The sequence below is a fragment of the Crocuta crocuta genome, unplaced genomic scaffold (assembly GCF_008692635.1).
Source record: "Crocuta crocuta isolate KB4526 unplaced genomic scaffold, BGI_CrCroc_1.0 scaffold72, whole genome shotgun sequence".
Classification (NCBI taxonomy): Eukaryota; Metazoa; Chordata; class Mammalia; order Carnivora; family Hyaenidae; genus Crocuta; species Crocuta crocuta.
Window position 1 is genome coordinate 6,634,978 of NW_027529427.1, and position 22,357 is coordinate 6,657,334.

Sequence of the window (22,357 nt, forward strand, 5' to 3'; positions counted from 1 at the left end):
TTAGCATAATACCCTCCAGTTCCATCCACATTGCTACAAATGGCAGGATTTCATTCTTTCTCATTGCCAAGTAGTATTCCATTGTATATGTAAACCTCATCTACTTTATCCTTTCATTAGTTGACGGACATTTAGGCTCTTTCCATAATTTGGCTATTGTTGAGAGCACTGCTATAGACATTGGGGTACACGTGCCCCTATGAATCAGCACTCTTGTATCCTTTGGGTAATTCCCAGTAGTGCTATTGCTAGGTCATAGGGCAATTCTATTTTTAATTTTTTGAGGAAGCTCCGCAGTGTTTTCCAGAGCAGCCGCACCAGTTTGCATTCCCACCAACAGTGCAAGAGGGTTCCCATTTCTCCACATCCTCGCCAGCATCTGTTGTTTCCTGAGTTGTTAATTTTAGCCACTCTGACTGGTATGAGGTGGTATCTCAGTGTGGTTTTGACTTGTATTTCCCTGATGATGAGCAACATTGAGCATCTTTTCATGTGTCTGTTGGCCATCTGGATGTCTTCTTTGGAGAAGTGTCTATTCATGTCTTCTGCCCATTTCTTCAGTGGATTATTTGGTTTTTGGGTGTTGAGTTTAGTAAGTTCTTTATAGATTTTGGATACTAACCCTTCATCTTATATGTTATTTGCAAACATTTTTTCCCATTCCGTTGGTTGCCTTTTAGTTTTGTTGATTGTTTCCTTTGCTGTGCAGAAGGTTTTCTTGATGAGGTCCCAGTAGTTCATTTTTGTTATTAATTCCCTTGTATTTGGAGACATGTCAAAATTGCTGCAGCTGAAGTCAGAGAGGTTGCTGCAGAGAGGTTGTTGCCTGTTTTCTCCTCTAGGGTTTTGATGGTTTCCTATCTCACATTTAGGTTAGTCTTTCATCCATTTTGAGTTTATTTTTGTGTATGGTGCAAGAAAGTGGCCTAGTTTCATTCTTCTGCATGTTGTTTGTCTAGTTCCCCCAGCACCACTTGCTAAAGAGACTGTCTTTTTTCCATTGGATGCTCTTTCCTGCTTTGTCAAAGATTAGTTGGTGGATCCAGTTCTGGGTTCTCTGTTGTATTTCATTGGTCTATGTGTCTTTTTCTGCCAATACCATACTGTCTTGATGATTATAGCTTTGTAGTAGAGGCTAAAGCCTGGGATTGTGATGCCTCCTGCTTTGGTTTTCTTTTTCAACATTACTTTGGCTATTTGGGGTCTTTTGTGGTTCCATACAAATTTTAGGATTGTTTGTTCTAGCTTTGAGAAGAATACCAGTGCAATTTTGATTGGGATTGTATTGACTGTGTAGGTTGCTTTGGGTAGTATTGACATCTTAACAATATTTATTCTTCCAATCCATGAACTTGGAATGTTTTTCCATTTCTTTGTATCTTCTTCAATTTGCTTCATAAGTTTTCTATAGTTTTCAGCTTATAGATCTTTTACATCTTTGGTTGGGTTTATTCCTAGGTATTTTATGCTTCTTGGTGCAATTGTAAATGGGATCAATTTCTTGAATTCTCTTTTTTGTTACTTCATTATTAGTGTATAGAATTGCACCTGATTTCTGTACATTGATTTTGTACCCTGCGACTTTGCTGAATTCATGTATCAGTTCTAGCAGACTTTTGGTGGAGTCTTTCGGGTTTTCCATGTAGAGTATCATGTCATCTGCGAAAAGTGAAAGTTTGGCTTGTTCTTTGCCAATGTTGATGCCTATTATTATTATTTTTTAAATTTATTTCTGAGAGAGAGAGAGAGACAGCGTGAGCAAGGGAAGATCAGAGAGAGAGGGAGAAACAGAATCTGAAACAGGCTCCAGGCTCTGAGCTAGCTATCAGCACAGAGCCTGATGCGGGGCTCGAACCCACGAACCTTGAGATCACGACCTGAACTGAAGTCAGACACCTAACCGACTGAGCCACCCAGGCACCCTGATGCCTATTATTTCATTTTGTTGTCTGATTGCTGATGCTAGGACTTCCAACACTATGTTAAACAATAGTGGTAAGAGTGGACATCCTGATCCCTGATATTCCTGATCTCGGAGAGAAAGCTCCCAGTTTTTCCCCATTGAGGATGATATTCGCTGTGGGCTTTTCATATATGGCTTTTATGATGTTTAGGTATGTTCCTTCTATCCCAACTTTCTTGAGGGTTTTTATTAAGAAACAATGCTGTATTTTGTGAACTGCTTTTTCTGCATCTGTTGACAGGATCATATGGTTCTTATCCTTTTTTTATTAATGTGATATATCACGTTGATTGCTTTGCAAATATTGAACCAGCCTTGTAGCCTGCTTGATCATGTGAATAATTCTTTTTATATGCTGTTGAATTTGATTTCCTAGTATCTTGTTGAGAATTTTGCATCCATGTTCATCAGAGATATTGGCCTGTCCTTTTTTGTGGGATGTCTGTCTGGTTTGGGAATCAAGGTAATTCTGGTTTCACAGAATGAGTCTTAAAGCGTTCCTTCCATTTCTATTTTTTGGAACAGCTTGAGAAGGATAGGTATTAACTGTACTGTAAATTGTCTGGAAGAATTCCCCTGGGAAGCCATCTGGCCTAGGACTCTTATTTGTTGGGAGATTTTTGATAACTGATTCAGTTTCTTTACTAGTTATGGGTCTGTTCAAATTTTCTATTTCTTCCTGTTTGAGTTGGGTAGTGTGTGGGTGTCTAGGAATTTGTCCATTTCTTCCAGGTTGTCCAGTTTGTTGTCATGTAATTTTTCATAGTATTCTATGATAATTGTTTCTATTTCTGAGGGGTTGGTTGTGATAAGTCCAATTTCATTCATGATTTTATCTTTCGGGTCCTATCTCTTTTCTTTTTGAGAAGTCTGGCTAGGGGTGTATCAATTTTGTGTATTTTTCAGAAAACTAGCTATTAGTTTCATTGATCTGTTCTTCTGTTTTTCTGGGTTCTATATTGTTTATTTCTGCTCTAGTCTTTATTATTTCTCCTCTGCTGGCATTGGAGTTTCTTTGCTGTTCTACTTCTAGTTCTTTTAGGTGTGCTGTTAGATTTTGTATATGGGGTTTTTCTTGTTTTTTGAGATAGGCCTGGACTGCAGCGTATTTTCCTTTTAGGACTGCCTCTGCTGCATCCCGAAGAGTTTGGACTGTTGTGTTTTCATTTTCATTTGCTTCCATATATCTTTTAATTTCTTCTTTAATTGCCTGGTTGACCCATTCATTCTTTTTTTTAAAATTTTTTTTAATGTTTTATTTCTGAGAGAGAGCATGAGCAGGGGAGGGTCAGAGAGAGAGAGAAAGACACAGAATCTGAAGCAACCTCCAGGCTCTGAGCTAACTGTCAGCACAGAGCCCGACGCAGGGCTTGAACCCACGAACCATGAGATCATGACCTGAACCAAAGTTGGACGCCTAACCGACTGAGCCACCCAGGTGCCCTGACCCATTTATTCTTTAGGAGGAGGATGTTCTTTAACCTTCCTGAATTTGGAAGCTAACCAAATTTTTTCTTGTGGTTGATTTCCAGTTTCATAGCATTGTGACCAGAAAATATGCATGGTACGATCTCAATTATCTTATATTTATTGAGGGCTGTTTTGTGACCCAGTATGTGATCTATCTTGGAGAATGTTCCATGTGCACTCCAAAAGAATATGTATTCTGCTGCTTTAGGATGAAAAGTTCTGAATATATCTCTCAAGACCATCTGGTCCAGTGTATCATTTGAGGCCATTGTTTCTTTATTGATTTTTTTGCCTAGATGATCTGTCCATTGCTGTAAGTGGAGTATTAAAGTCGCCTGCAGTTACAGTAGTCTTATCAATAAGATTGCTTATGTTTGTGATTAATTGATTTATGTATTTGGGTGCTTTCAAGTTGGGAGCACAAACATTTACAATTGTTACCTCTTCTTGATGGATAGACCCTGAAATTATGATATAATGCCTTTCTTCATGTCTTGTTACAGCCTTTAGTTTAAAATCGAGTTTGTCTGATGTAAGTATGACTACTCCAGCTTTCTTTTGACTTCCAGTAGCATGATAGATGGTTCTCCATCCCCTCACTTTCAATCTGAAGTTGTCCTCAGGTCTAAAATGGGTCTCTTGCAGATAGCAAATAGATGGATCTTGTTTTTTCATCCATTCTGATACCCTGTGTCTTTTGATTGGAGCATTTAATCCATTTACATTCAGCATTATTATTGAAAGATACGGATTTAGTGTCATTGTGTTTTCTGTAGGTTTCATGTTTATGGTGATGTCTCTGGTCCTTTGTGGTCTTTGCAGCATTCCCCTCACAGACCCCCGTCAGGATCTCTTGCAGGGCTGGTTTCGTGGTAATTAATTCCTTCAGGTTTTGTTTGTCTGGGAAAACCTTTATCTCTGCTTCTATTCGGAATGACAGGCTTGCTGGATAAAGAATTCTTGGCTGCATATTTTTCCTATTCAGCGCATTGGATATTTCCTGCCACTCCCTTCTGGCCTGCCAGAATATATGGGTCTGCTTCTACCCTTATGTGTCTACTCTTACAGGTTAAGGCCTGTTTGTCCCCAGGTTAAGGCCTGTTTGTCCCCAGCTGCTGATAAAATTCTCTCTTTATCTTTCTATTTTGCCAGTTTCACTATGATATGTCGTGCAGAAGACTGATTCAGGTTACATCTGAAGACAGTTCTCTGTGCCTCCTATATTTCAGTGTCTGTTTCCTTCCTCAGATTGGGGAAGTTCTCAGCTATGATTTGTTCAAGTACAGTTTCCATCACTTTCTCTCTCTTCTTCTTATTCTGAAACTCCTGTGATATGGTTATTATTATGTTTCATTGAATCACTTAGTTCTCTAATTCTTCCCTCGTGGGCTAGAAATTTCTTCTCACTTTTTTCTCAGCTTCATCTTTTTCCATCATTTTATCTTCTATTTCACTTATTCTCTGCTCTGCCTCTTCAATCCTCACTGTCACCACGTCTGGTTTATTTTGCACCTCATTTACAGCATTTCTTAATTCGTGGTGACTGTCTTTTACTTCCTTGATCTCTGCAGCAGTAGATTCTCTGCTGTCTTTTATGCGTTTTTCAAGCCCAGTGATTAATCTTATGACTATTATTCTAAACTCTTGATCAGATATATTGTTTATATCTGTTTGGATCAATTCTTTAGCTGTCATTTCTTCCTGGAATTTCTTTTGAGGAGAATTCTTCCGTTTCGTCATTTGGCTAGTTTATTGTCCTTTATGTGTTTTAAAAGCTTGTTATGTGCCTGCACCTGTGAGCACTACTATATTCAAGAGGGGTCCAGGGCCTGGCCCTTCAGGAGGTGTTTTTTGGAGTGTGTTATGTGCTCTCTGTTGTTACGACTCCGGTTGCTTTATCTCCCTACTCATAGCGATGTTTTGGACCCTCCACCAGGTTTGCTTTGCTTTGTTTGTTGATGTAGTCCTGGAAAAACAAAAAAAAACAAAAAAAACAAAAAACGGGGTGGAGGGGTGGTGGTGGTGGAAAAGGCCTTATCTTATACAAAGAGAGAAATGACAGGGGCGAGGTAAAAGAAAAGAAAATTGACCAGGCAGAGAAACTATATGGCTTCATCCAGAGAGAGAGGAAAGTAAAGAAGGAGATAAAGAATAGGTATAAAGAGAATAGATTAAATATGTCTGCTTAAACAAACCAACAACCAGAATAAGCAGACTGGAGGAGGGAAGAAATAGTGGGAGAAAAGGAAGAAAAAAAAATGTATATATAATAAGAATTGTCCAAGAATTAAATCAGAAAATGCAAAACCGCTGTGTACCTTAAAACTGGTGGCAGTGCTGGTCTAGAGGAGGGGCTCTCTGGTTGGTCATTGTCACTCTTGCTCCGGCAGATACCCAGGTACCAGTGTCAGAGGGGCGTGGGGTGTGGTTTGGTGTAGGCAGATCAGGCCTCCACTGTGGGCCCATTGTCCGGTCCCTGAGGCCCCACTTTGTTGGTGATGGGGGAAAAAATGGCAACACCCTAGTCTCCCCTCCCCAGTTGGGTGTCTTAAACCACTGTTCAGTGCTCACAGTGCTGCGCAGTGTGAGTAGGGCTTCCCCCCTACCCCCGCTCCACAGTCTCCTGCGCCTCCCTGGGGCTCATCTGGGGTTCAAACCCAGACTTCCTAAAGTGTCTCACTCTGCACGCCACAGCAAGGAGCCTCCTCACAGTGCCACTTGGACACAAATGAGGAGGTTTGTCGCACTCTGCCGACTCCTGAGCCTCCCTGGTGCTAGGCTGGGGTTTAAACCCCAATGTCTTAAAGCGTCCTGCTCCATCTTGCCTCTGGGTTCCTAGGAAGTGCTACTCACCTCCCCTGCAATCCCCATAAATGGCCTCTGGCTGGCAGGTGCAGGCAGGGTCCTAGTGTTGCTTACTTTTAAAATAATCCTATCTTTTGAAAATTGGGTGATATATCATAACCAGGTGCTTAGACTTAGTTTTCCTTATTCCTACCTTTTCTGATTAAATAAGATTTTATGAAGAGAATAGACCCAACGCCAAAAGAAAATTTAGTGTTTATTCTTTAGAAAGGTAAATATTATCCAGAAGACATCCTAGCAGAGTTCCTTTAGAAACTTCCCATTTGAAAAACTATTAACTATACCCATTGGATATTTTCATTCTTCTTCCTTTCCTTCTCTTACAGGTAAACCTAACCAGACTCCTCTGCAGAGCTAATGCTGATGCTCAAGTAGCCAAAAGGAAAAAAAAAAGGTCTTGATTAATTTTTGTTTTCTGTTTTAGATTCTAAAATAAGCAAAAGAAAACCAGCAATGAGAGAAAAAGAAGAAAGTTCTGAGCAATATCAGAGAGACATACAAACACTTATCTTGCAGGTAAAAAATTTAATTTGGGGGTACCTGTGTGGCTCAGTCGGTTAAGTGTCTGACTTCGGCTCGGGTCACAATCTCACGATTCGTGGGTTCGAGACCCATGTCAGGCTCTGTGCTGACAGCTCGGAGCCTGGAGCCTGCTTCAGATTCTGTGTCTCCCCCTCTCTCTCCCTCTCCCCTGCTTGCACTCTGTCTTTCTCTCTCTCAAAAATAAACATTTAAAAAATTATTTTTTATTTTGGCAGACCAGAACAGTTTCTGTCCACAACTTTAGCTTTGTGTAGCACAGCTTTGTTATCATATAAATATCTCCTTACATACATATTACATCTAGGCATTAAGTGATTAAGAAAATTTAGGTTGTTCCTAATTTCTAAGAGTTTATATTTTAAACCATTGTTCTCTTTTGAGCCATTCTAGAAGCCTATTCTAAACCTTCTATTCCTTTAGCTTATATGCTAAGCCTTTTCCAACAAAACTCTCATACAGTAAGAATTCCCTTTGTGATTGTGCTGATAGATTGACCTCTGGGCGTAAATCCCTTTATTTAAGTGCATGTATTCTAGGGGCGCCTGGGTGGCTCAGTTGGTTGAGCATCTGACTTCAGCTCAGGTCGTGATCTCATGGCTCATGAGTTTGAGCCCTGCATCAAGCTCTGTGCTGTGAGCTTCAGATCCTCTGTCCCTCTCTCCCTCTGCTCCTTGCCTCATTTGTACTCTCTCTCTCAAAAATAAGTAAACATTAAAAAAAGTACATTTGGCCTAGGAAAGTCATGAATCATCCTTTTACCACCTGGTAATTGTGTATGATTTGCAACCAGGATTTTTCATGTAGTTGCACTCAAGTTCCTGTCCTTACTGGGGGCACAAGAGGAGTCTGTTGCTTTAAATGACAGTTTCTACCTTTGGCCAGTATCTCCATTTGGAGTCCTGACAGCCAGAATCAGAGAAGGAAATTACATTACACTGATTTTGCTCCACCTTTTAAATTGAAAACTGAAGAAAAGAGTCATTCTATTTCTGTGCAACTAGGGAATCTTAAAAGGAAGACAGTCCTAAAAATCCAAAATAGGAGACAGTGAAAAGATGAGACCCTTAGGGTAGATAAAACTGGGTTTCCTAGCTTTTTGTGTGTGATGTAGAAGCTTTGTTTAGTGTGGACAGAACCTGCTCTTGCGTGGCCCAGCCCCATTTATAAGACGTTAAATAAAAAGGAGGATGCTTAAGATTTTTCTTCTATATGTCTTGCTGCTGGGCTTCTGTTTGCTTGTGGGTTTTTGTTTTGTGTTTTACATTTTTCGGGAGAACGGCTGACTTTTAGAGGTAAGAAATAAATGGGAAACAAGGCCGGAGTGGGCACGCCACCGTGTCTGGCCCGCCTAGGTGGAAGCACTGCAAGCTCAGCTGGAGGAACAGACCAGGCTTTCTCGAGAGCAAGTCGAAGGGCTCATGGAGGATAGACGGATCCGCATTGAGGAAATACAAGTTCATCACCAGAGAAATCAGGACAGAATCAAAGAGCTTACCAAAAGGTGAGTGTTCAAGAAAGCTGTACCTGACAGATTTTTACGTTTTTCTGAGTGGCTTAAAAGCGAACAGTCCTGGGGGCCTGGGTGACTCAGTTAGTTAAGTGTCCGACTCTTGATCTTGGCTCATGTCACGATCTCAGGGTTCATGAGATCACACCCCGTGTCAGGCTCTGCGCTGGAGAGTAGAGAGCCTGCTTGGGATTCCCTCTCTCCCTCTCTTTCCCTACCTGCCCCTCCTGCCGTTCGCGCTCACTTGTGTGCTTGTGTTCTCTCTCTCTCAGGATAAAGATTAAAAAAAAATTTTTTAAATAAAATTTTAAAAGTGAACAGTCCTGTACTTCAGCAGCGTAGGACCATGGAACTAAAACGGACCTTGACAAATCTGTCTTCCTCAGACACCCCTGCCTCTATGTAGGTGGGTGTCCAGGCTTCTCTAGGAGTTACTGTTGATTCGTTTCTTGAAGAGCTGGCATGTATCCACATGTTCCATTGCATCCACTTTAGTGTTTTAGCTTGGTCTCAGTGGTTAAGAAATGTTCTCTTATCCACGGACGTGTTATCTGACCCAGTACAGTAGGGACCTTTTCTTTCATCCTTCATGAATGTACAAAACCCCATAACTTCTCTGTCCTTACTGTTTTGATTCCTTACCTACTTGCCTTCCCTCACTGTTATGCAGTCTGATTTCCTCCCCACCATTTTAATGAGCAGGCCTTCTCTAAGGTCATCCTTGACTTCTTAATTTCCGTAACCAGTTCTCCCTTGACAGTCTTCATTGCAACTCATGTTGTTCTGTGTGTGTGGCACCTCGAATCATCTTCTCTTTGAAACTAATTTCCTTTTATTTCTGTAACACCTGTCTTGATTATTCTGCCTGTGTAACCGTCCTTAGCTATTGGGCCTATTGTCTGTTTCCAGTGACCCCACTGGATACCTTCACTTGAATACATTCGAACACCTCCAAATCACCATGACCAAAACCAAACCTTTTCTTTCATAATAAACACCCTCTTGTCCCATCTCACACCTACTACTTCATTCTTTTTCCCGTTTACTTTAATGACATCACATCCAGCCCATTTCCCTAGCTTGAACCTTCACGATTATCTTCAACTCCTCATTCTCTTGTTCCCATATTACAAGCCCTATCGGGTATGGGCCTGGGAAACCTCTCCATTCTCTCCCTCTCATCTCTCATTCTTCTTACGTTGGTTCAAGCTATTTTTTTTTTTTTTAATGATTTTCAAAGTAATGTCTGCCCCCAACGTGGGACACAAACTCACAACCCCGAGATCGAAAGTCACATGTTCCACCGACTGAGCCAGTCAGGTGGCCCCAAGCTATATTCGTGTTTAAATTGCTGCGGTAATCTAACTGTTCCTCCTGTTATTGATCCCTTTGCATTCTACAGTCTTCTTCCCTATTCTGAGTTAGCACCTCCATTAGGAGTTACCAACTGCTCAGAAACATTTGATAGCTCTCCATTTGTCTTATTATGATAAAGTCCTGACATCTTAACATGAATTACTAGGAATTTCATCACCAGGCACCAAATTAACCTTTTCAGTCTCAGTTCTTCCTCTATGACTATAATTTACCTTATTCTCAGTCCAACTAATAATCTCTATCGCTTATGGGATACTTTGCTGTGCATTGTCACCTCTTCTGAAGACTTCCCCAGGCAGAATTAAATTTTTCCTTCTCCGCATTGCTATAATGATTAGTAGGCCTCTGATGGCACTTAGAATCACCTATTAGAGTATGTCTGTCCCCCAAGGGGCTTGCTGTAGCCTCTGTCCTACCCTATGTGCACAATAGGCACACAATAAACATTTGTTGAGTACTTGGTGATCCTTATCAAGCTGCACCTTACTGCCTCTTTTCTGTGTTAACCGTTGTACATTTAAATTTTTTTTTCATGTTACGTTTTCATCGCTTTATTTATTTTATTGTCGTCTTAAACCTCTCTAGTGCCTCTTCCTCCACTTGAAAGTATGAGGATTAAAATTGGATGTGATACTTAAATTAAGGTTTCTGGCCAGTGCAGGGTAGGAAATGTCTTCTGGCTCTTGCAGGCTCTGTTTCTTTGAACACAGTGCAGTATGTTTGCATTTTGCCAGCACTTCTCCACCTTCGTTTTTATTTTTGGCATTTTGGCCTTATGCATAGCATTTTCGCTTTTCATTGGATTTTAATTGTTTTTAAGGGAACAGTGTTCTTAAATTGTCACAGTAATTTATAATTTTATATCTGTCTTCTAGAATATGAATATGAATCCTAGTTTAGCATCATCTGCATATCTGAGCACATGATCAATCCCTTACATTAGATGGATCATCCTAAGGATATTGAATGGCATGAAATCCAAGGCCATTAATGACTGTCCTTCAGGTGTCTTTCTAACCATTTATACGTTAACAAGACCAAACTCGCCCACTTTGTAATTGAGAACATAATGTAAGATAGAATAAAATAACTCATTAAAGCAAGAGAGATCTTTGTGGTAACTGAATCAATCTCTCTTTCTTTATGTACATACACGAATACCTGAACAAATATACATTCATCTGGTAACAGTTACCCTGCTTTGTGTCTGCATTATGTTATCATTTCCCCCTTCCCTGTGTATCCTATTACTCATGAAAAGAACTAAGTGTGTCCGACATTATTTGGTTAGTGGAAAATTACAGTGATTGCCTCATGGTATTTCATATTCTTTGCAAGCAGTTTGATCATTTGATACAATATTTTTTTTAACTGTTTATTTTTGAGACAGAGAGAGACAGAGCATGAGTAGAGGAGGGGCAGAGAGAGAGGGAGACACAGAATCTGAAGCAGGCTTCAGACTCTGAACTGTCAGCACAGAGCCCGACATAGGGCTCAAACCCATGAACCAGGAGATCATGACCTGAGCCTAAGTCGGACGCTCAACTGACTGAGCCACCCAGGCACCCCTGATACAGTATTTTTCTAGGTGTTGATGTTAAACTGATTTATTGCCAACTTCTAGGGATAGCCTTTTTTAAAGATAGAAACATCATTCATCTATTCCAAAATCTCAGTAGTAGTGGTAATCTGTTCAGCACTTTGTGTCTGTTTAGCAGCTGGTACTGTCCTTGAAAATCTGGTGGTAGCAGTGCAAAAGTAAATGATAAATAAAGCATATGTTTTCACTCAGGTTAGAAAATATGCATGGGGGGACACCTGGCTGGCTCAGTTGGTGGAGCATATGGCTCTTGATCTCATGGTTGTGAGTTTCGGCCCCACATTGGGTGTAGAGATTACTTAAAAATAAAATCTTTTGGGGAAAAAAAAAAAAGAAAAATGGGGGCACCTCGGTAGCTCAGTTGGTTAAACATCGACTCTTGATTTCAGCTCAGGTTACCATCTCATGGTTAGTGAATTCAAGTCGGGTGTCAGGCTCTGAACGATAGCATGGAGCCTGCTTGGGATTCTCTCTGCCTGCCTCTCTCTCTCTCTCTCTCTGTCTCTCTGTCTCTCAAAATAAAGTTTAGGGGTGCCTGGGTGGCTCAGTCAGTTGAGCGTCTGACTTCAGCTCAGGTCATGATCTCACAGTTCTTGAGTTCTAGCCTACACTGGGATTGCTGCTATCAGTGCAGAGCCTGCTTAGGATCCTCTGTCCCCTATTTCTATCTGCCCCTCCCTCACTCATGCTTTCTCTCTCAAAAATAAATAAACATTTAAAAATAAATAAACTTTAAAAAAAGAACAGAAAATATGCCTGTTGACAGTTAAAACAACATAGTGTATAAGCAAGTGTCGAATTACAACACAGGGATAGAGATTTAAGCTGATACGGAATTTTGGAGCGTAGAGAAACTAAACGGGCATAAAGTTGCCACGATGCCTCCATGGAGGAAGTTGATGTTGAGAAAAGGACAAGATTCAATACCAAGTAGTTTACATGTGGAGCACAGCATAAGTAAAACTCTTTTTGACATTTTAGAACGTGGATTAACCCTCAGTCAGGGAATAGTCCACATTTGTGGAGGCAATGTGCAAATATTTCTGTAAGTCTTTTAGTTCTATAACCTGAAGTTTAGGAAAATATCTATAAAGCCCAGTCTGTTAGCCAATGAGCATGAGAAAGTACAGTACACTTTGTCCAGTAAAACATGTAAGATTGCCAGTGACCAGATTGTGTTTTCAAAAGTGCTAATGATATTTTACAGAATTTACAGATTTCACAATTTTTAACGTACCTATATCTTCCCTTCGTCTGAAGAACTATGAATTGTATGTGCTATGTAAGCATCTCCGTGTCTACATTTGTATTTCCTTTCATAGTCTCCATCACACCCAAGAACTTCTCTACGAGAGCACTAAAGACTTTTTGCAACTCAGATTTGAAAACCAAAATAAAGAGAAGTCATGGATGCTTGAAAAGGATCATTTGATGTCAAAGATTAAGCAATACAGCATGCAGTGTAAAAAGAAAGAAGACAAAGGTAGAAAAGTTTGGCCAGTCATTCATGAGAGTCATCATCACCAAAATGAATATGTTAAGGTAGTTTTCTTATTTCTTAAATTGTTTTCTGGAAAAGTTGAAAGAACTCAGGGAATTTCAGAGAGCCTGAGAATTGTCATAAAAGATTCATTCAGTCCCCAAAATGTTATAGCAGAGCCTCAAGAAATAGGTTTTTGGGGACACCGGAGTGGTTCAGTTGGTTAAGCATCCAACTTTGGCTCAGGTCATGATCTCGTGGTTCTCAAGTTCGAGCCACACGTTGGACTCTCTGCTGTCAGCGTGAACCTGTTTGGGATCCTCTATCTCCCTCTCTCTCTGCCTCTCCCCTGTTCATGCATGCACTCTCTCTCTCAAAAGCAAGTAAACATTAAAAAATAATAATGATAAGAAAGTTTTTTTTTTTTTTAAGTTTATTTTGAGAGAGAGAGAAAGAACATGAATGGGGAATGGTCCCAAGCAGCCTCCACACTGCCAGCACAGAGCCCGATGTGCTTGAACCCATGAACCGTGAGATCACGAACTGAGCTGAACCAAGAGTCAGATGTTTAACCTACTGAGCCACCCAGGCGCCCCAAGAAATAAGTTTCAAAGAGTAGTATTATCATTACAGAATTTAGAGATTTAGAAAATTAAACTACTGATTGATTCATTTATTCATTGAACAAATACTTATTAAACTCCTACTATGGGCTAGGCTCTGGAGTTACAGTAGTAGATAAGTTAGACCAGGCCTGCCTTCATGGTGTTTACATTTTAATGGGTGAGAACGGGGACACCTGGCTGGCTCACTTGGAGGAGCATCCAACTTGATCTTGGGGTCATGAATTCGAGCCCCATATGGGGTGTAGAGATTACTTAAATACATTAAAAAAAACTTTAATGGGTGAGAAGGAATAGAAACATTAACAAAGAAAATGATTGGGGCGCCTGGATGGCTCAGTTAAGCATCCGACTTTGGCTCAGGTCATGATCTCATGGTTTGTGAGTTCGAGCCCCACTCTGTGCTGACAGCTTGGAGCCTAGAGCCTGCTTTGGATTCTGTGTCTCCCTCTCTCTGTGCTGCTCCCCCACCCCCACATGCATGTGCATACTCGCTCTCTTTCTCTCTCTCAAAAATACATTTTTTAAAATGATAGGTTTTTTAAGAGTGGTATTAAGGAATTAAAAAGATTATATGAAGATTATATGTAGGTGCTGAAAGTCTACTTTTGTAGCGAAGCACGGGGACCCTCTGTTAACACCTGGTGTTTTTGCTGAGACCTATAAAATGGTACAGAGCCTACTGTACAGATGAGCATTCCAAGCAGAGGGAAAAGCCAGTTTAAAGTATGTTCGGAAAGGTTCAGTTGATTGGCTCAGTCGGTAGAGCAATGTCATAAGTTCGAGCCCCATGTTGGGTTGGGACCCTACTTAAAAAATTTTTTTTAATTAAAAAAAAAAGTATGTTCAGGGAAGAGGGAGAATATCATGTGGTCATAGAGGAATAAGCAAGAAGGAAATGGAAATGGAATACTACATGGCAATGAGAAACAATGAAATCTGGCCATGTGTAGCAACATGGATGGACCNAAATGGAAAGCAAAGACATTGGGAGGGGTGGGCAGCAGCCAGTCATGGAGGGCCTTCTAGGGCCTGTGCATCCCTGGTAAGAATAATTTAGCTCTAAACATTGTTTGTCTTTGAAGGATTGTGTGTAAGGAAGAAACATAATCTGATTTAGGTTTTTATAGATCTTCTGGCTGCTCGATGGAACATATATAATATATGTTGTTGTTTCTGTTTAAAGAAAAACTCCAGGGACCCCTGGGTGGCTCAGTCGGTTGAGTGACCGACTCTTAGTTTCAGCTTAGGTCATGATCTCACAGTTTGTGAGTTTAAGCCCACACTGACAAGCCTGCACTGACATCACAGAGCCTGGTTGGGATTCTCTCTCTCTGCCCCTCTCCTGCTCGTGGTCTCATTCTCTTTCAAAAATAAATAGACTTTAGAAAATTAAATAAAGAAAAACTTCAGAAATGTGTTCCAAAACATGTACTGTAATATCTTACTTGAAATAGTTCTGAGCTCCATTATCTGATCCTTATCAGAGGCAAAATATTTGTTATATTTTAAAGAATTTCTATTATGTACACTTCAGAAAGAGGTTAAGAGAATCCTCTAGAAAATAGAGGCTTTCAGATATTCTCCAAATTCCTTGCTGTCTTGTTCCTTGACTTGTTTTAGACTTCTGGAAATCCTTTCTTTCTTTTCTTTCACTGCCTAGATGCTATTTGAATTAACAAAGTTGTAATTTTTTTTTCCCCTTCTGACCTACAGTCCCTAAAGGATAAGTTAATACAAGAGAAAAAACTGTCCAACATGTATCAAGAGCAGTGCATTTCCCTAGAAGAAGAACTTGCCCGAATTCGTGAGGAAGAGGGAGTGAGGAGAGAGATCTTCAAGGTACAAAATTCTCTGCACTTCTGATGGAGTGGGAAGTGCAGATGGTTCAGGGTATGCTTCCTTCATCTTCAAAACTGCCTTGCCATGTCCCTATATTTAGGATCGCACTAACAAGATGGGGAGGCGCTTACAGCTGATGACAAAACGCTATGAGGCCTTGGAGAATCGGCGTATCTTGGAGGTAGAAGGCTTTAAGACAGATATAAAGAGTCTCCGGCAGAGGCTGAAAGACCTGGAGCAAATACTTTATAAGGTAATCGCTGATTCTGAATGACCGAGAGGGAGAAAAGGGTTGCAAGTGAGGAGACATGGCCGTGAGGGCTCCTCCGAAGAGAGATGCGTAGACACTAGTGCATCACCATCCTGTAGGCCTCACTAAAATAAGTTTAGCAAATACACACCAGAGGGAAGACAAAGTGGACTGAAATTATTGATTGCATCGTTACATTTCTGTCTAAGCTAAACTTAGCAGAAAGCTCCATCCTTCCTAGTTCAAGAAGTAGAGTACAAGAGACTGTCTTGTACTAAAAACTGTCTATTTTACCAGTGGAGAAAGTGGGTAATTGAGTAATAAAGTAATTTTTCCCTATCAAACAACTTTATTTAGAATGCAGGTTGCCTCAGGATCCTTCTTAAGGAAATTTAACCAGTTATCCACATATCTTCAATGATTGCTATGTGCCAAACAAGGTCAATTATGGAAAAGAAGAGATGCTTTCTTTCATTCTCTGGCAGATTTATCAGTAATGTTCATATCGGTGTCTTTTTTTACTCGTTATTGTTTATGATCTCTTGTCTCATGACTTCTTTACTGTTGTGTGGGAAAGCAGAGTCTCATGCCTTTTCTGCTTTAATTCTACTCTACATTTTCCTTCTTTCAGTTAGTCATTAAGCAAACTAAGGATTGAATGTACCTTATGTACTACGAGTCTCACAAAAAGGAGCCACAGAGCCAGGCTTTGTGACTGATTTCTTCCCCTGGCACGTGCCATAATCATTTCTTCTTTTTTTTCCATTCTCTAGGCAACACTTAATGCCCAGGCAAACCAGGATCTTGCCATTCTGTGTGAGGTGCGTGACAGCAATAAGCGGGCACATAAGATACAAGGAGAACTGAAGAAACTGAAGTCCAAAGTATTTGGTCTGGAGAATGAACTTAGACTCTGTTGATTTTACATTTAGAAATGGCCCTCGTCTGTAATAGGTCTGCTTCCTGAAATCTGAGGAAAAGGTCATCTTCTCCCAGAGACTGTACACATAGAGTCGGCTAGAACAATGATATCTGTCATTATGAAGACAGGGCTAAGCATTAGGGACCCCTGAAAGAGCTCTTTTTCCATGCTAGTAAGTTTTAGCTATAATGTTTGCTGTTCTAGTAACCTTTTTTTTTTCCGGTATGGATTGTAACCTGAATATACCTAGAGACTTTCCCACATTTTTTTTCTCGCACTTATAAAGACAGTTTTTTGTTTTTTTAAGAAGACAATGACAGTGAAGATTTAGGAAGAAAGTATTTTTTGCTATGAGCTGGGCTGAGTGTCAGTACTTGGAACACTTTCCCTGAGATCAAGGCATCCTCTGAGGTTGCCCAAGGCAGCAAATCACAATCTGTCAGGTAGTAATTCTGCTGTTTAACTTTCTTCCTTCATGAGCTGGATTCCTTTTTTTGGATACCCAATCTCAGGAAGTTTCACCAGAGGGCACTAGAGACCCTACTTTTTCTTTTCTCCTTTCATTTCTCTTTTTAAGCAAAATGTTCATCTAGGAAAATAAAAGTGCCACTTTGATAGGAGTTAGTGAAACTTCAGTGACCCTTGTATGAAAGCTCATCATTTTACCAAAAACTTGCTTTTAAAAAAATAATGTATATATTCTGTCTTAGCTATTTTTCAATAAAAATGTAATTGACAGCATTCTAGTTTTCTATAATTTCTTGTTAAAAGCCACATTTATAACTTTCTTAATGATTTGGCTTACTTACTTGTTCCAGAGTCCCTGCAGTTTTGTACAAGTAGTAAAGTTCTGCTCTGAAATTCCGTGATTTAATAAGCCTTTTTGTTTTGCCTGTGTCAAAACAGCAACTGTAATGAAAAGCTAGTTCTTTAAGTGTTAGAATGAAAAGAAGAACCATCCGCTTCTGTAAGTCCTCTAAAGCCCAAGACTAATCTCCCTGGGAATTTCTGGCTGAATTTGTTAGTGAAAAAACCTGATCTGTTATAGACATTATAGAAGAAAGTAGCATCTCCTCCTGGCAGTTCAGTCGCCATTTTCCTTTGACACAACTATGAAAACCTGCGTTCTTTCCTTCGTCCTGGATGAATCAGAATGAGGCTACACCAAGCTAAGATCCATGGACTGTCCAGAGGCCGTCCAGGTACATATGCAGTCATTTTGCCCCAGATGCAGCACAATTTGCTTAAAAAAGGATATAGATGGAAAAACGGATAAAGTTTTAGTGCCACCACCTTGGGTTCTGTCACCTATAGATAAACGAGAGATATTCATGAACGAAGACGAGGAAGAGAATGAGAGCCAGTTCCGATGGAGGCAGCAAGAGCAGAGGAGTAGATGATCCTCAGGGCTGATGGCCTCATTTTTCACAGAGGGAATAAAATCAAGGCCTTCCGCTGAGAGTGAGACGGGGCACTGCTGTGGTGCGGAGCGTGAGAAGAGTGAGTGTTTGGAAAGAGGCGGCGGCGCTGGTGAGGGGCAAGTGACGGAACCAGCAGGAGTAGGTCTTGGTGAGTTGAACTGACTGCCAATGAAAAAATGTGTAGGATCCCAGCAAGTCACTGCGTGCGTCATGTGCCCTCGTACCTTCCCAAAGTAGGTAAAGGCATAGAACCAAATGGGTCTAGAAGAGGCAGAAAGGGCTAGAGGGTTGGGCTGCCAAGTGAAGGGAGGCACTGCAAAGAAAATGTTTCACAAGGTGTTGTTTGTTTTTAAAGTAAGCTCTAGGCCCAAGGTTGGGCTTGAACTCAGGACCCTAAGATAAAGGGTTACATTTTCTACCAACTGAGACAGCTAGTTTCCTCCAAAAGGTTATTTTGGGTTTTTTGCTTTTTGGGGGTTTTTTCATTTGTCTCTTATGTTGCTTAATGGGTCTAAGCTGTGAAGTATTTTACTCCTGGTCTGACTGGTAGCTTAATTTCAAGTCAGTTCTACAAAAAACAAGCATGAACACAACCTGAACTTGTGGAGCAATTACTTACTTGATTACTTGTTGTCTAAGGTAGCATCACAGTACACCCATGTTATTGCGGATGGGATAGCACTCAGGTTGGAAATGATGTAATGTTTTTCTGAACTACTAGATGATACTATCCACATCTTAAGTGGTACATAAGTGTGCAGAGTAAGATTGTTACTAAGAAACCCACTGCCCTTGGGGCACCGGGATGGCTCAGGGTGGCTTAGTCGGTTAGGTGCCTGACCTCGACTCCGGTCGTGATGTCACAGTTCATGGATTCAAGCCCCAGATCAGGCTCTGTGCTGACAGCTTGGAGCCTGGAGCCTGCTTCAGATTCTCTCTCCCTCTCTGCCCCTCCCCTCCTTGTGCACTCTCTCTCTCTCTCTCTCTCTCTTAAGAATAAATAAACCTTAAAAAAAAACAAAACAAAACCCCACTGCTCTTGCCAGCTTGACCATCAAATGGCAGCTATTATTGCTTTTATTTGCAGATCTCAGCATCTCTAATTCTTTGCTGCTTGTGCTGCATGGCTTTTTGAAAACAGGCAGCCATGCTTTCTTTTTTTTTTTTTCTTTTTAATTGTGTTGTATTGACACATTAACAGGCCAACCAATGCCACAGAATATGAACTTAAGAAATAGACCCAATTAAATACTGGGATTTAGGTTACTGTAATAGAGTCTATTCAAATAGGTGTGCTAAATACATATTTGTTTCAGTGAAACAAATATTTATTACAAATTGTATGCTTGAAAAGTTAGTTCATTTACCTCCATCTGTTGATCTATCTCTTATCAATCTATCTGTCTTCTTAGATAATTGTGGATTCACATGTGGTTGTAAGAAATACAGAGTGAGATACTGTTTGCCCGGTTTGCCCCAGCCACTCCATTTTGACATGGTGCGTCTGCAGTTTTTATATCCCAACAAACTCCAAATTGGACCAAATGCTTCTGATGGACCTCTCACTGGCTTTGTGACATTTTCTTTCCCCTTTTGGCTCACGATTGTCCGATCCACTATGCATCTTAGCATTTAACTATATCAGTGCTAATTTTAAGTTAGTACGATCTCGATACTGCTTTGTTGACTGTTTCTTTGCCTTGACATTTAGAAAGGGATAATAAAAGGGGCGCCAGGGTGGCTTAGTCGGTTAAGCGTTCGACTTTCACTCAGGTCATGATCTCACAGTTCGTGGGTTCGAGCCCCGCGTCAGGCTCTGTGCTGACTGCCAGCTTGGAGCCTGGAGCCTGTTTCAGAGTCTGTGACTCCCTCTCTCTCTGACCCTCCCCTACTCATGCTGTCTCTCTCTCTCTCTCCTAGAAATAAATAAAACATTTAAAAAAAAAAAGGGATAATAAAATATTAAATAGAGGGATCTAAAATCTGAATGAACCTGATGTAGTATTGTCATGCAGATTTTGATAAGATTTCCGTTGGCCCCACGCTCAATAATTGGTCAAGATTGAACTGGTCTGTCTGGGGCTCTCTTACTTAAACTAGAGTGAGTCTCCACTCTGGCCCTACAGCTCTTGTATCACTCCCTAGGCCAGACCAGCCCCTGATAAGCTTCTGCAGAATAGCTATACTCTCTATGTGCCAAAAGCTATGCTTTCTTGCTTCATGTCAAAGCAATGAAATCCTTCCCCCCAAAAACGACCTTATTAAAACTCTTCGTTCTCTATATATGTTCTTTGTTCAAATCCTCTATAATATCTTTGGGATTCTGTATTTCACCTCTACTCAGTCTGACCATAACCCTCTCAAATTCATCCTGCCCCATCTCCTTGTGTGTCACATGTGACCTCCAGCTTCACCTCCTGCGCACTGGCATTTGAGGGTGCTACCCCCTCCTCACATGTTCTCCCTGCTTCATAGACCTCTGTCCTCCCTGACTTCTCTGTCTGCTGGGTTTGCTTACTTCTTGTCTGACTCCCTTCTGCTTGTCATGACAATGTCAGTGTTCCCAGGACTCCGTCACCCACAGGATCTTCCCTAGGTGATCTGCTTTTCTATGATTACAGCAACTAATGGTGAGAATGTTCTGGAATTTCTTTTCCTAGAGGTATCGAAAAGCAGGAGTAATCTCCCTTGAGAACAGTATGAAATTTTTTTAAAAACTATTTAAAAAATTTTTATTTATAAGTAATCTCTACACTCAACATGGGGATCGAATTCACAACCCCGAGATCAAGAGTTGTAAGCTCTGCTGACAGCCAGGCGCCCAAAGAACAGCATGGAATTTAAGGGAAAACCTACCTGAAAGCAAAGTAACCCACCTAGTAGGCAGAGGTAGTGCTGGGATGGGAAAATGTATAGCAAAGGGTGACTGACTCCAGATTAGAAAAATAAATCAGAGACTGATTTAAAGTCCCCAAGTTCACTTGCTAATAACCTAAAGGAAAACAGAACATGAAATGTCCCCTAAAATGAGCTGGGATGGTGGAATGCAGGGGTTTCCATGTGTATCCCTTAGTGACCTGCATTGACAGGCCTCTTCTGAGGGTAAGATGTCAGGTTGGAGAGCAGAATCTTTGTCAAGGCAGAAGAATTTTTTTGAAGCTCTAGGGAATGTTTGGGGAAGAACTCAGCATTTCACTTTCTCCCAAAGTGCTTTCTTATACCCAGCACCCACCCTGACCACCCTATACTACTACCACCACACCCACACCATGTATGCAGGAATATATGAAGGGCTTGGAAAACAAAACAAAACAAAATCTCATCACATGACTAGTTGCACTGTCCTTGTACCAGATCCCTAGACTAGGTTTCTTTCCTTTCTGCGTAGCTTCTCTGATGAGAATGTTCTGTTTCAATTGATTCTTGGAAACTGACTTTATTATTTTTTTTTATGGTGAAAAAATTTATATTTAGATTAGCCAGCTGGACTCAGTTTAGATGATCCCAATTTTGTTGGCAACATCCAAAGCGTCATAGTCAGGAGCCAGTGGAACATATGTCTTCTTCCCTCCATTGGGCCTGATCAGGGTGTTGACCTTGGCCACGTCAATGTCGTAGAGGTTCCTCACATCCTATTGGATCTGGTACTTGTTGGCGTTGACCTCCACAGTGAACACAAGTGTGTGGTTGTCTTCTGTTTTCTTCATTCTTGGCTGACTCAGTCAGCAGGAACTTGACTGGCATAATCGTCAAGCTTGTTTCTCCTGGGGGCGCTCTTTCGTAGATATTTGGGCTGCCTTTGGAGACGCAGTGTCTTGGGCCGTCAAAAGATAGGTGACATGCAGATCTCTTTTCCTGTGCTGTGGACGCCTTACAGAACTGCTTTCTTGGCCTTCAAAGCCTTTGCTTTGGCTTTGGCTTTGGGAGGGTCAGGGGCTTCCTTCTCTGCCTTTGGCGCCATCTTTGTGAAAGGGCTGGTTCTTGTAAATGGACTTTAAATCAGACTTCCCTACTCAACACCTTAGTGTTGACCTAGGGAGGAGATGGGAGAGAAATGGATCTTGTCCTCACCCCAACTCCTTTCTAGTCCCGACAGGCCTCAGTGTTAATGGGCTTTGCTGCCTGCAGAGGGCGTTGAGAGCGGATGAGCAGTGTTGCTCTTTAATTTTCCCTCTCCAGAGCCAAGTTAAATTCCGGAGAACCACATACAGTGAGGATTTTTGTTTTCTTTCTTCCATCCCCAGCCCGGGTGGCGGCAGAGCTCAAAGGGTAGTCTGTTCTGGGGAAAAGACGGCGTCTGCCTCTCTCCCAAACCAGCCCTGATCAAATCCCAAGCAGCCGGTCCTTAGATAACACGGCTGAGAAACCTGAAACCAACAGCTCTGACTCTCATCAGTGCCCAGCATCACCGTCTGGGAACGGAGACGTGCTGCTGAGATGCCACAGTGATTGAGTGTTAAGTGGCATGGCTGGGGTTCTCTCACCAGAGTTTAT

At 41.2% G+C, this 22,357-nt stretch overlaps 1 protein-coding gene and 1 pseudogene across 2 annotated transcripts in view; one reads left to right on the top strand and one right to left on the bottom strand.

Moving 5' to 3' along the window:
* CCDC77 (coiled-coil domain containing 77) overlaps positions 1-17,306 on the top strand; it is a 33,577-nt gene extending 16,271 nt beyond the window's left edge. For both annotated transcript variants that reach the window (XM_077759210.1, XM_077759209.1), the window contains 6 exons: positions 6,723-6,814; positions 8,194-8,342; positions 12,648-12,867; positions 15,145-15,270; positions 15,371-15,523; positions 16,294-17,306. In XM_077759210.1, the coding sequence (XP_077615336.1) occupies positions 6,723-6,814; positions 8,194-8,342; positions 12,648-12,867; positions 15,145-15,270; positions 15,371-15,523; positions 16,294-16,440 (887 nt within the window). In that variant the 3' untranslated portion in view covers positions 16,441-17,306. The remainder of the gene's footprint in view (positions 1-6,722; positions 6,815-8,193; positions 8,343-12,647; positions 12,868-15,144; positions 15,271-15,370; positions 15,524-16,293) is intronic.
* A 4,051-nt stretch (positions 17,307-21,357) lies between these two features.
* LOC144227385 (large ribosomal subunit protein uL23 pseudogene) lies at positions 21,358-21,824 on the bottom strand (annotated as a pseudogene).
* Positions 21,825-22,357: the final 533 nt, after the last annotated feature.